We start from the raw sequence: 14196 nt of genomic DNA on the forward strand, positions 1-14196 counted from the left end.
TCTCTACGAAAAATAAATATTCTATTTTGTATGAAATTTTATTAAATTTACTAGATATTAGCCAGAAGAAGAAACTGAGATGTAAAAAATTATCAGATTAAGGGAATTAACACCTCTACACCTTAATCATGAAGAATTGTATCTCCGTTGAATGAAAAATTCAACCCTTTAGCGCTCGCATTGTGCTCACATTACTTTATCCTTCCCATTATAACAAAAGCATAAGTTACAGTATTATAAAGAATACGAAACTTATTTCTATGCACCTAAAAAACACCTTCGTTAAAAACTAAAATTGCTAATTTGCGACACTTCAATTCGAAAAAAACGTGATCCTTAAAGTGTTAATCGTGTTGATCGCCTTGCCAGCATGTCAAATGACATTTGCAACCGTATCAATCATTTTCTCAACTCTCGTCGATCCCTAAAACTAAGCTTCTCAATATTTCCCGATAACATCAGTACCACACCATTTTCTTTCTACATTTACCTCAACTCCAGTTTGATGCCATTAAACTAACAAATCAGAATATCACTTCGAGACAGAAAAATCGAAAACGACGCTTGTTCGTTACAATTACACGCTGAAACATCGACGAATGTAAATTCATCGAGGAAAAACTGATTTTCCCATTAAAATCCGAGCGAGGGAAAATGTGTTTCGCCGGGAGGAAGACACGTGTACTTGGCTCACGTGTTCCGAACGTGGCAGCGCTCTAAAAGAGGACGTCATTTAAGTGACGTCCCCTCATATGATCGAATATGTCAGAGTTTCGCGCGGCCCCTCGCTCTCTCGATCTCTCCTCCTGTCTCTCGTTCTCTCTTCACGTAGTTCCGAAGCCAGCTAAAAGCCGAAAGGCAACAAACCGTGTCTCTATACCGGTCCGATTATAGACCACAATCTGGGCCATCCCAGCCTCTCCAAACGAGCTCTCTCTTTTTCTCTCCCTCTCTCTCTCTCTTTCTCTCTCATCGTGGAACATCGACCACTCTCAGGAGGCGACAATGGACCCAGAGAACGAGCCTTTTCCTGGAAGTCTCGAAATCATCCGCGACACTTTTCCTCAGCTCCTCTTCTTCTTGTTCGTGTGTCTTCGTTTTAATTTTGTTGGAATTTTTTGAATGTTTGTGTTTTTCTTTTTATGCTATGGTTTTCTTTAAAGATAGTGGAAATATATGAAGGATAGTGTTAATATGATAAAATTTATTGTACTTTAGTGGAAATTAGATGGAATGATGCTGGTTTCTATGATTTGTTATTTTACGAAGATGAAGAAAACGGTTCAAGATGGTCTTATTGGCAAAAAAAGATTTGGCAAACACGTGGCCCGTGGAGGAAATTGTATCATCGAATTTTCTAGAGTTCTCTTTGATGATTAAATAGTGGTAGCAGAGTGTAAACTTTTTGGAGAACGAGGATGACTCGATTCGGTGTATTTATTGCTGTTTCTCTTGTTTCGGGATGCTTGTCGTTGGTATGGTCGTTGCCAAGATTGCGGAATAGAAGAGATATGATCTTAATTGAAATTCTCCAGTGTGTGAGAGTATTTTAAGACGAAGGCTGGTACTAAATCAATTGTAATTGGCTGCATTAATTTCGAGTATTGCTAGATAGATGTTCGTAATTCTTTATTTTTCTAATTTGCAAAGTTTCAAACGTAATCTTTCAAATTTTTGAACTTGCAAATTTTCAAACTCTCAAAGCTTCAGACTTTCAAATTTTCGTACTCTCGAAGTTTCAAATTTTCAAAGTTACAAATTTTCAAACTTCCGAAGTTTCAAATTTTCAAATTCTCAAAGTCTCAAACTCTCAAAATTTCAAATTTTCAAACCTCCAAAGTTTCAAAATTTTAAACTCTCAAAGTTTCAAATTTTCAAACTCTCAAAGTTTCAAATTTTCAAACCTTCAAAATTTCAAACTCTGAAACTCCCAAAGTTTCAAATTTTCAAACTTTCAAACTCTCAAAGTCTCAAATTTTCAAACTTTCAAACTGTCAAACCTCCAAATTTTCAAACTCTCAAACTTTCAAAGTTTCAAGCTTCCAAAGTTTCAAACTCTCAAAGTCTCAAACTCTCAAAGTTTTAAATTTTCAAACTCTCAAAGTTTCAAATTTTCAAACTCTCAAACTCCCAAAGTTTCAAATTTTCAAACTTTCAAACTCTCAAACTTCCAAATGTTCATACTCTCAAATGTCCAAGTTTCCAAAATCTCAACATTCCCAACGTACCAAAAATCTCAAAATTTCCAGAAAACCCTATCCAATTAAAACGAACACCCGAATGCCACCCCCTAATCTACCACTTCACACCTCAAACCCATTCACCTCTGAAACTCGAACTCTACGAAGTCAAATACAACCTCATAAAAGAACCGAAAGGGTGGCTCAAAGGGGTGAGTCCGAAGCACGCGACCCCGGTGCAGGGCCATTCCAGTTCCCGATTGACGTCCGGTGTCCCCACGGCACTCGTACCCGGCGCGAACCGCAAATAAACCTGGTATATGCGGAAATATGCACCGCCACCAAGCACCCCGTGGCTAATTTTAACCGGCGAAATTGTGTCTCATACCAGGCTGGCCGATGCTGTTGCCGCAGCCTGGTGTTCGCACATGGGTAAGCTGCTGGCTTTTCCCTTCCAGCCGTCTCTCCAGACGACGGAGAGTCGAGAATAATTGTTCAACGACTGTGCGCAATGCTTCTCGCGCGTGACAAAGTGATCAACCAGTGGAACATCGAGAATTTCGACTGTCACGCGTTGTCAGGATTTCCTTCCACGAGTGTTTTCACTTGTATTCGATATTGTGATGCTTCTTAGTGTTTTGAAATGGAAAGAAAATACATTTTAAATTGAAGACACAGTTTAGATTCAATTTTCAGAGTTCGTTGATGAGACAGAATTATTTAGAAGGGGCAGAGATGTGAATTTAACTATATTTAAGTAAATCTTCTGATTTAAACTACAATAAGGAGAACCTGTTTAATGAAAAATATGAAATTTGGAGAATATTGCAAATAGTAATGATGTTCTATTTAATTTGGACTGTCACGCGACGTCGATATTTAACTGTAGGAGTGTTTCACTTGCATTCGATATTGTGATGCTTCTTAGTGTTTTCAAATTGCAAGAAAATAATTTTTAATTGAAGACACAGTTGAGATTTAATATTTAGGGTTGATCGATGAATATAGAATTATTTACGTGAGATAGAAATGTGAAGGAATTTGAGCTTTTTAATTTGAGTAAATTAAGGAGAACGTTTTTATACAGAAAATTTGAAATTTCGAGAATATTACAAATGGTAACGATGTTCTATTTAATTTAGACTGTTTTTAATTGTGAAAACTGATCTAATTCCAAGAGTGTTTCACTTGCATTCGATATCGCGATGTTTCTCATTATTAGTGTTTCACAGTAGGGTAGAAATAATTTTTAATTGAGGATAGTTGAGATTTAATTTTCAGGGTTAACTGATGGGCCAGAAATGTGAAGGAATTTGAGCTTTCCAATTTGTCTAAAATCAAAATAATATCCTCGTTCAGAAAATTTGAAATTTGACGAATTTTCCAAATGTCAACGATGGTTCTGTTTAATTCTAATCGAGTGTTCCACTTGCATTCGATATTGTGATGCTTCGTAGTGCTTTAAAATAGCAAGAAAATAATTTTCAATTAACAACAGTTGAAATTAAATTTCCAAGGTTGATTCCTAATTTCCTTCCCCGTTTATCCCCTGATTTCCTAATTTCCTTAACTTGTGCAGAACGTCTTTATTCAAAAAATATTAAAAAAATAAATTTCAAAAAATATTTCACATACAGAAACGAAGTATCCATTACACAAGCATTTCAGACAAAAGCCGGAACGTAGATTCAACACAAAAATTAGCAATTGTTGAAACACGCGTGCGTCATCGAACGACAGAATCATTCCGCGATTATGCGAACGTCAGGCCTTATTCAGCGTTCGCTCCAATATCACGTGCAGTTTTTATTCAAAACGTCATCCCGCGAGTGCTTCACAAATAGTGTTCTGCAAATGAGAATGAAACACCCACACGCGGTGTGCGTAAGCTAGCTAATATGGAACAGTGAAAAAATAGAAAACAACGCGATACAATACTACCTGTGCAACATGTTACCTTGAATAGAATATAATTAAAAGACGCAAAATAGAAACAACATACAATTACGAACGAGAAAAAACAAATTTCCATTGGAACGAGTATAAGTGGGAAAATGTATTTCTACCTGTTGAAGCTACCTTTAAATTGAACTGTCAAGAAACTTCTCGCAGAGAAAGATAAAAGAGATTTTTCAGATATGTACAATTTATAACCGCGAAGGGGAAGAATCTTTTTATACTCAATTTACATAATTATTAACGATGGAATTCAGGATGGAGCACAGGTGAAATGTGTCACGAAGAATTCTTTGTACTCAATTTACGCAATTATCAACGATGGAATTCGAAAAAAGGAGAGACAAGAAGAAAAGAGGTGAAATCTGTCCCAAAGAATCTTTATACTCAATTTACGCAATTATCAACGATGGAATTCGAAATTAAGGAGAGAAAAGAGGGAGAGACAAGAAAAGAACAGCCGAAATCTGTCCCAAAGAATTTTTATACTCAATTTATGCAATTATCAACGATGGAATTCGAAATTAAGGAGAGAAAAGAAGGAGAGACAAGAAGAGAACAGCCGAAATCTGTCCCAAAGAATTTTTATACTCAATTTATGCAATTATCAACGATGAAATTCGAAAGAAGGAGAGACAAGAAGAAAATAGGTGAAATCTGTCCCAAAGAATCTTTATACTCAATTTACGCAATTATCAACGATGGAATTCGAAATTAAGGAGAGAAAAGAGGGAGAGACAAGAAGAGAACAGCCGAAATCTGTCCCAAAAAATTTTTTATCCTCAATTTACGCAATTATTAACGATGAAATTCGAAAGAAAGAGAGACAAGAAGAAAACAGGTGAAATCTGTCTCAAAGAATTTTTATACTAAATTTACGCAATTATCAACGATGGAATTCGAAATTAAGGAGAGAAAAGAAGGAGAGACAAGAAGAGAACAGCCGAAATCTGTCCCAAAAGTTTTTATCCTCAATTTACGCAATTATTAACGATGAAATTCGAAAGAAAGAGAGACAAGAAGAAAACAGGTGAAATCTGTCTCAAAGAATCTTTATACTCAATTTACGCAATTATCAACGATGGAATTCGAAACGAGGAGGAGGCAGAGGGAAGAAGAGAGAACAGCTGAAATCTGTCCCAAAGATAATATTTGTCTTTGCTATGACTCGGTTCGATCAAAATACGTGTATAAGTAGAGGGATTGTGTCGTAAACGCATAAAATGATAGAAGCACTACCTATCGAACTTTTGCAAACAGAATCGCACCTGAAAATAGCTGAACTAGTTATTCTCCAAACAAATAAACGCCTCATAAATCTCTGATCGTTAACTGTGCCGCTTTCCGCACATTAAACTGCGCACTTAATTCACCGGGTTTAATTATTGACTTTATCTATGAGTGAATTTCTATTGCTGGTAGAAGTTTGTACGATGTGGGTGGTGTGGCGAATCGTTGAAAAATTCCAACAACCATCGAGAGACGTTCGTTTCCTATGGTAAAAATAAGAAGAACGTGGGATTTTGTTGATCGTGAATTTTTGTTTTTTTTTTTTTTTTTGGTAATTGTGAATAACAAGGAGGAGAGATATTGTTCAACTTTTATCCACGCAGGAGGTGTACGTAATATATCAGATTCAGGGGGGAGAATGTGTGTAAGCTACCGATTAAGAAAATCTGTTTCTCGTCACAATGGAACACTATGAAGTCGAACAGAAGCCCAAACAGAAGTCGCACATTGTGATACCTTGTATCTGTTCTTTTCGAGACTTTCCATAGAAACCACGCTTTGTTTTTCAGAGACAACGCTTCTGTCTTTCTTATTCGATTTTCTGCGAGAGAATGTGTCGTAGTGTTGAACGTAACGTTATGTGGTGTATTTTAAATTGCGAATGAAATGTTAAAATTGAAACTTATGAAGGTCAAAAATGGAAAAAAAATTGGCATTAAAAGATAAGTAGTGAAGAATTGATTAAAAACAAAATTGGCAGTTCTTTGTAATAATCACATAGCAGATAAAATTTAAAAATTGAAACTTAGAGTGTCAAAATTGAAACTTATGATGTGAAAAGAAAGGAGAAAGAATAATACCTTAACCCTTGTGCAGGTAACCGAGTACTCTGGTACCCATTTTTATATTTTCCTGTGAAAGTATCGTGAAATCACCCCGAATCACCATTTTTTGAACATCTTCACGTCGATAGGTATACGTTTCCAAAATCGAGATTTATGCAAACTATTTAAATATTAAAGCTTGAAACAACCGTGAACATTTTGGTTGCCCAAATTGAAACTTACGATGTGAAAAGTTGAAAGAAAAAATTGGCATTAAAAATGAAACTGACGAAGTCAAAACTGAAACTTAAGATGTGGAAAGAAAGGCTAAACTATATCTCAAATAGCAAATACGATGTCAAAAGATAGAAAAAAATAAATAACAAAAAATTAATTCAACGCAAAACGGCAGTTCTTCGTAACAATTAAACGGAAAACAAAGCATTTCGAGGGTAACTTGTCTGTTCTCCCTTCGGCTAAATTCTCTCTCAGAAGAGTACTCGAGCGAAATCACAGAATTGACAAGCTTCTATGCCTTCGACTTACCCTTTTCCTTGTCGTCCTTTCCCTTATTGTCGAAGAAACCGGTGGTAAGAGCTTTCCTCTTCAGCAGAGGAGCTCTCCTCTTCGGCTTCGTAACAACGGCACTGCTACCGAGCGATTCTGCAACGAAAGAAAGCAGAAAGAAAAACAATGATTAAAAACCTGTTGCCGTACGTTGAACATGGAAAGCGACAATTTTCATTATTCACGGGTATCGATAACTTTTGATTAGCTACGTTAGACGCAAGCTCGAAGAAGAAATTCTTCGCAGACTCTTTCTCTCTGTTGTGGTTTCATTCGTTCACTTCCGCCTGGATACGGAAGTGGAACAAAGGAACGCAGAACGAATACGAGGAAATGGAGCTCGATGAAACGCGATCCCTTCTTGATTGTTGAGTAACGTCAATGACCACACCGGAGTGCACCGCAAAAAATTCGCCTACCTTATTGCGAAACGTACAGGGTGGTTCTTAAGTGACGTACTTTAGTCTGAGTTTAATTAATTCTGTATAATTAATGATCTTCTAATATGGATTTATGAGGACAGTATGGTACTGTCAGACATTGTTTTTCCATGTTCTAATTTGAAATACAGAATGAGTTTAATCACTTAGAATTGAGTATCATTTAATACTCCATAATTCATTTACATGGAAAATATAGTATTATCAGACATCATTTTAATATGTTTTAAGTTAAAATACAGGGTGATTTTAATCACTTAGAATTGAGTATCCTTTAATACGCCATAATTCATTTACATGGAAAATATAGTATTATCAGACATCATTTTTCCATGTTTTAAGTTAAAATACAGGGTGATTTTAATCACTTAGAATTGAGTATCATTTAACCCTTTGCGGTCGTGTTTAGCTCAGGCAACGAACACTGATAATGTAATGCAAGATTATCATTTGTATTATTTTTCTATTATTTTACTTCGTCATTTTTATTATTTCTTCTTTACTTTTTTCTACTTTACGTATGTTTAACACAATAACACGTGGTTTCATTTTATACAAAAATTATATTTAAATTTCTCCATGGTGTGATATAAGTGCTTCGGTGGCTGAGAGCAGACATACGACCGCAAAGGGCTAATATGCCATAATTCATTTACATAGATGATATAGTATAATATTATCAGACACTATTTTTCTATATTTTAATTTAAAATACAAGGTGAGTTTAATCGCTTAGAATTGAGTATCATTTAATATGCCATAATTCATATACATGGATGATATAGTATTATCAGACACCATTTTTTCATATTTTAAGTTAAAATACAGGGTGAGTTTAATCACTTAGAATTGATTATCCTTTAATACGCCATAATTCATCGACATGGATAATACAGTATTATCAGACACCATTTTTTCATATTTCAATATTAAATATGGATAAAGTTTTATGTTGGAACAATTAAAATTTGTCATACGAAATGTTTACAATTGTGAAGCTCGATGGAAGAGTAAATTGAAATTGAAATAAAGTTTTAATTGAATAGAAAATTTCACGTAGTTATAAGTTAAATTGAATGGAATAAAAATTCATTCAGTTATGATTAAAATTTTTGATGCAGTCAAATTAACTCTTCAACGAGTTTATAACTACGATGAATATTCTATGGCCTCTTGGACTATTAGGAGAAATGGATGTCTTCGAGTGTTCATTACTATGTATGAGCAACTCGTATGGAAGCGGTAATAAAATGTTCTTAAAGATTTCTTGAGAGCTTCGTAAGCGATATTTAATAATCTTGAAGAGAGTGAGCACGTGATTCGTCGGGAAAGAAGATACTTCGACGTTGAAGTTACACCCTACGCTCGTAAACACGTCAATCATCCGGAAAGCCAGTTGAGATTTCATCCTCGACGTTGGATCAAGGCACCAATTTTCTCGGGGGAAAATAAAAAACATTGATCGGTCTGACTTACGCGGGATTCTTTTGCTTTTATCGCGGTATGATACTATGAGATGTAAGGGGAGGAACTGTTAATTTCCAAATTTTCAAAGTTTCACACTTTCAAACATCCAAATTTCTAAATTTCCCAATTTTAAAACTTTCAACCTTTCAAATTTTCAAATTTTCAAAGCTTCACACTTTCAAACATCCAAATTTTCGAACTTTCGAAGTTTCAAATTTTCAAAGTTTCACACTTTCAAACATCCAAATTTCTAAATTTCCCAATTTTAAAACTTTCAACCTTTCAAATTTCCAAATTTTCAAAACTTCACACTTTCAAACATCCAAATTTTCGAACTTTCAAATTTCCAAATTTTCAAAGTTTCACACTTTCAAACATCCAAATTTTTAAATTTCCCAATTTTCAAAATTTCAACTTTTCAAAGTTTCACACTTTCAAACATCCAAATTTCCAAATTTCCGAACTTTAAAACTTTCAACCTTTCAAATATCCAAATTTTCAAAGCTTCACACTTTCAAATATCCAAATTTTCGAACTTTCAAAGTTTCACACTTTCAAACTTTCAAATTTCCAAATTTTCACACTTCCAAACTTCCAAATTTCTAAATTGTCAAACTTCCAAAGTTCCGAATTTCCTAATTTTCACATTTTCAAGTACTCAAGTCTTCAAACTCACAAATATTCAAGTACAAAAGATATAAAAGTTATAGCAAAGAAACTCACCGCTCGGTGGCCTAATATGAACACCTAGGTTGAGGGCCTGAAGTTTCGCGACTGCCACCTTGCACAGGACCTTTCTCTCGATTTCTGACAGTGACCTTAGCGAAGTGTCCTGCAGGGTGACTCGTCGTCCACCTGTTCCCGCCCACGTGCACTTTCCCTGCAATTAAAGTTACACGCTCTGAAACTTTTTCCACATATACATATAACGTGCCAATTTACGTTACGTTACAAAAGGTCACGGTGCATTACGCTCAGAAAATTAATTATCACGGAATAATTATCGCGCTAATCTGCGCGACAATGTGCAGCTGATTCGTTAAACTTTGCATAATCATCGCCCTCACACAGCGATGATAAATTATTTAAATACTTAATTAAAAAACCATTCAAAGTATTGTAAACTTTTAATTCTTTAATACATAATAAAATTTCTGATACACTATAGGTATCTACTACTTTTACAAAAATGAAAAAGTGTTAAATTAAAGTACTTGTCACAAAGTACACAGATGAAACAGTATTTCTATGAATATACATCGTGAAAGTTTCAAAATATACCAAAGTATGCACTTCTTGAAAGATGTTCTTCGAGTAACTAGACTAAAGATACACATCAATGAGAATAATAACAGCAAATAGAAACGAGAAGACCTTGCTCTGAAGCTCTGATATGAATTATTTCATTCCCATTCGCTATAAGGAGTATGAAGTCGAGGTCGAAAGTGTGCTCAATTGCTACGAGGAATAAGATGAAATTAAATAAAAATTGAAGATCTCGTGGAAGAGTAAGAATGATGAAATGAAACTACGTGGGACAATAAAAGAAGTATCATCTCGTATCCTAGTAAGCACTGAGCTAATAGAATTCCCACGAAACTGATATATTTAAACAAATACTATAAATAGAAAAAAATTTATTTCTACAAACGAAACTACTATTGAAAATTTATTTTCAATGAATTACAAAAATAATGAATTATGTAGTGTCAGTATCATCTCGCACTCTGGCACAGAATTAATAAAATTCCTATGAAATTTACGTATCTAAACAAATACTACAAATAAAAAAAAATTTATTTCTAAAAAAGAACTGCTATTGAAAATTCACTTTGAGTGAATCACAGAAATAATGAGTTACGTAGTATCTTCTAATAAAATTAATGAAATTGACATCTAAAAAGAAAAAAGAACTAAAATCCTCTAATTTATAAAAACAATCTATATTAATGTTTCATCGAATCAAAGGAACAGCAAGAGAAGAACAATGTCGGCCTTAATTAAAGGGCTAAGAAAGACTTTACCCCGCCTTCTATTAAACTTAACCCTTTCGCTCCGAAGGGCGTATATATACGCCCTCGAAGAATGAACATTCATATACGAAGAGCGTATATATACGCTCTCGAAAAGTGGGCGCTCGGGTACGAAGAGCGTACATATACGTTCATACCATATATACTTTTCTTTCTTTTTTGTTTTTGCGACAAAATTATCGTTTGCCAAATTTCATTTAAATCTTATAAGACAGATATTGGAAACATATGGGAAAGAAAAATCAGATATGAAATGTACCTCAGTGCCGACTAGTCAGTAATGCGCTCCGTTCATAGCGATCATATTTTGTCACAAGCGCGCCGTAGCGAAAAGGTTAATCCTGTCTTCGTGTAACGAATTTCATCAAACCTACACAACAGCGTTAAAATGCAAAATTACAAAATTCGATCTTACCAGAAATTCCATAGATACATACATAATCTCTTTCCCATCGCACAATACAAGTGAGTACGACACAATGAAGATCACGATCACAATTAGCACTCTCTCGAAAGCGAAACGACGAAAAGTCGAAGTGAAGAAGAAAATTCCTGATGGATTTCACACGGTGGGGAAAAAGCAGATAACGCCGAGGTTTCCCGATTATTTTTAGCCACTTCAATTACACCAGACGACCAGAGGAGAACAACAGAAACGTTATTGTGCACAATTACGTTTTTACGCGAGAATTTTATTCACCAGACACAGAACCGAGAGAGAGAGAGAGAGGGGAAAAGGTTGAAATTCTAGGGAAACTGAAAGATCACAGCAAAACGCTACAACAATCACCTCGCAAAAGCTTGCTTACTACTTTTCTAAAAAAGTTCCAAAGGTCTTCTCAGCTGCTTACTCGAGGCGAGATAAAGCGCGTAATAAAGTTCACAGAATTATTGCTAATGCGAGACAAGACAGAATTAGATAGGGAGCCGAGGACTTTCATGAGTAAATTTCTATTTCTCCCGTTGGCATTTTCCAAAAGGTCAATATAATATGAAAAGGTGACGGCACGAAGTGAATAAAGTTTAACGAGGTGACACGACGACGTGGATGCACCATGCAAATTCGCGGACAAGAGTGGATAAAAAAGGAAGTATTTCTAGGTGAAACCTTTAGCCTTAATTCTCGCCAATTTGCGTGAAAATTTAACGAGAATAATAGCTTCTCCCGCGAATTTCTGTTAGTAATTCTAATTAATTTTTTTCGTTAAGACAGAACTGAGCTTGCGTTGAAAAATGCGAAAGATAAAATTCTTCTAAGCAACATGAATGTTTTGTTTTTTTATTTAATTATTTTAAATCGCACTTTTTACCTCGAAAAAGTGTGAAAAATAATCATCAATAATCATTTTATTTATTTATCTTAAGTCCCATTAACTTCTAAGTTGAGTTACATTGGCGATTTTTAACCTGCGAGTCCAAGATTTTTTAATACAAGGTAAAAGAGTAATGGAAAAAAATATTATCTTTTTCAAAAATCAGTCAAAAATGTATACTCTGTCAAATTGATGAAAAAATAAAATATATTAGGTGTATGCAAAAGTTTCCATCGCTTGTAAATCAATGACACTGCAAAGCACTGTGTCTCTTTTCTTTTCTAAATATTCACAGTTGATATTTTGGATAATAACTATATAGTACTGATATTGTATTACAATGGGGCCCCAGACTTATTCCAGAGTGGGCGACGTAAGTCGAAAAAGACGTAAGTCGGGGTACACAGTGACCAAAAAAAGTATTCATACACCCTGTAAAATGGAATAACTTTTTTAAAATTGGGCCAAAAGACTTGAGTTTTTTTGCGAAGTTAGAAAGATTAGTTTACTAGATGACGTGTCAAAAAATTTATGAAAAAACTGCAATTAGTTGGAATCGTCGTCATCTAGTAAGATTAGTTTACTAGATGACGTGTCAAAAAATTTATGAAAAAACTGCAATTAGTTGGAATCGTGAAGAAAATAGCGAAGGCCGTTTTTACAAGTTTTTTATCTGAGCTCGTAATGAAAATTTAAAAAATACGGTTTACAGATCTGTGTCAATTATACACACGCTGAAAATTTCATCGAAATCGGTTAATGTTGCTATGAGCTATAAACGGTTAAAGATTGTGAAAATTGCACTATTTCAATATTTCACTAATAAATCTGAAGATTCTTACATCTTTCGATGCCTGTCGCTTGTTTCTCCATCCACCGATTACGATGAAATTTTCAGCGTGTGTATAATCGACATAGATCTACAAAACGTGTTTTTTAAATTTTCGTTACGAGCTCAGATAAAAAAGTTGTAAAAACGACCTTCGCTATTTTCTTCGCGATTCCTACTAATTGCAGTTTTTTCAAAAATTTTTTACACGTCATCTAGTAAACTAATCTTTCTAACTTCTCAAAAAAACTCAAGTCGTTCGGCCCAATTTTAAAAAAGTTATTCCATTTTACAGGGTGTATGAATACTTTTTTCGGTCACTGTATATACATTTATTTATCAGATTAGGGGTTACATTTTCTTTAAAATTTATAGAAATGATAGAAGGGATCACATTTAAAGTTTCCAGACTGTTTCAGTAAGAACGAAACACGTGGAGCGTGAAATATCAGTTAAAAACAATTGACTATCGAATTGTGTAGAAACGATGTAACTCGGGGCACCACGGTACTATTATTTTAATAACGACTAATTATAAATACAATAAAAAAAGAAATACACATTCTCCACAAAAATACTCTAAAAACTTGTGCATAAGCTTAATATCTTTTGGTATGTCACCGTAACTCGGGGCACCACGGTACTATTATTTTAATAATATGACTAATTATAAATACAATAAAAAAAGAAATACACATTCTCCACAAAAATACTCTAAAAACTTGTGCATAAGCTTAATATCTTTTGGTATGTCACAAAATTTCAATAATTAGTTAATATGTGCCATGAGATAAAAAATGTTTGTTGTGTCAGAAAGTACTCTGACACGGAGTATGGTGGGCGTGAAATTACTTGAACGTGTCTACGTTTTTACAATAGTATATGTTATTCAAAGTCTATTTCCGCGTTGTCTGAGCGTAGTTCGCAAAAAGTACACGTTCAACGGTCTCGTGAAGAGTGTGGACGCGTCGTCCTGCCGATCCCTGTCCACCCCTACGCGAACAGGCCCAGGGAGAGACCCAAAGGGGCGGAGTCACCCCCACCAAGCGCGCTGGGCCTGGCTTCAAGATGCTCGCTTCACCGTCTTCGGGACGGATTTTCTCACAATTGTTAATATCGGAGACGCGCTCGGGTATTCGCAATGGTCTGGACAAAGGCTCTAACCGTCTAACGAAACACTAACGCCCGCACGCGCGGGCATTGCTTACGCCATAGACAAAAGAGCACCGAAGTCCCGAATCGTCATCGGGATCCACGAGAATCTCTCTCGTTACAATGTTAAAAAATCACTGGTCTACAAAACGATATTCACAGTTTCTAAAAGAAAATACAGTAAATTCTCTACAAGTGTCAGTAA

The 14196-nt window shown here is 35.0% G+C and overlaps 1 protein-coding gene across 1 annotated transcript in view; it reads right to left on the bottom strand.

Annotated features, from left to right (window-relative positions):
- The window catches only part of LOC108576796, a 61078-nt gene that overhangs the window by 33633 nt on the left and 13249 nt on the right, over positions 1–14196 (bottom strand). Inside the window, exons 2-3 of the mRNA XM_017939856.1 lie at positions 9388–9544; positions 6737–6853 (exon numbers count right to left, since the gene is read on the bottom strand). Of these exons, the coding sequence (XP_017795345.1) occupies positions 6737–6853; positions 9388–9544 (274 nt within the window). The remainder of the gene's footprint in view (positions 1–6736; positions 6854–9387; positions 9545–14196) is intronic.

This window comes from Habropoda laboriosa, unplaced genomic scaffold, assembly GCF_001263275.1.
Source record: "Habropoda laboriosa isolate 0110345459 unplaced genomic scaffold, ASM126327v1 scaffold542, whole genome shotgun sequence".
In the NCBI taxonomy this organism is placed as follows: Eukaryota; Metazoa; Arthropoda; class Insecta; order Hymenoptera; family Apidae; genus Habropoda; species Habropoda laboriosa.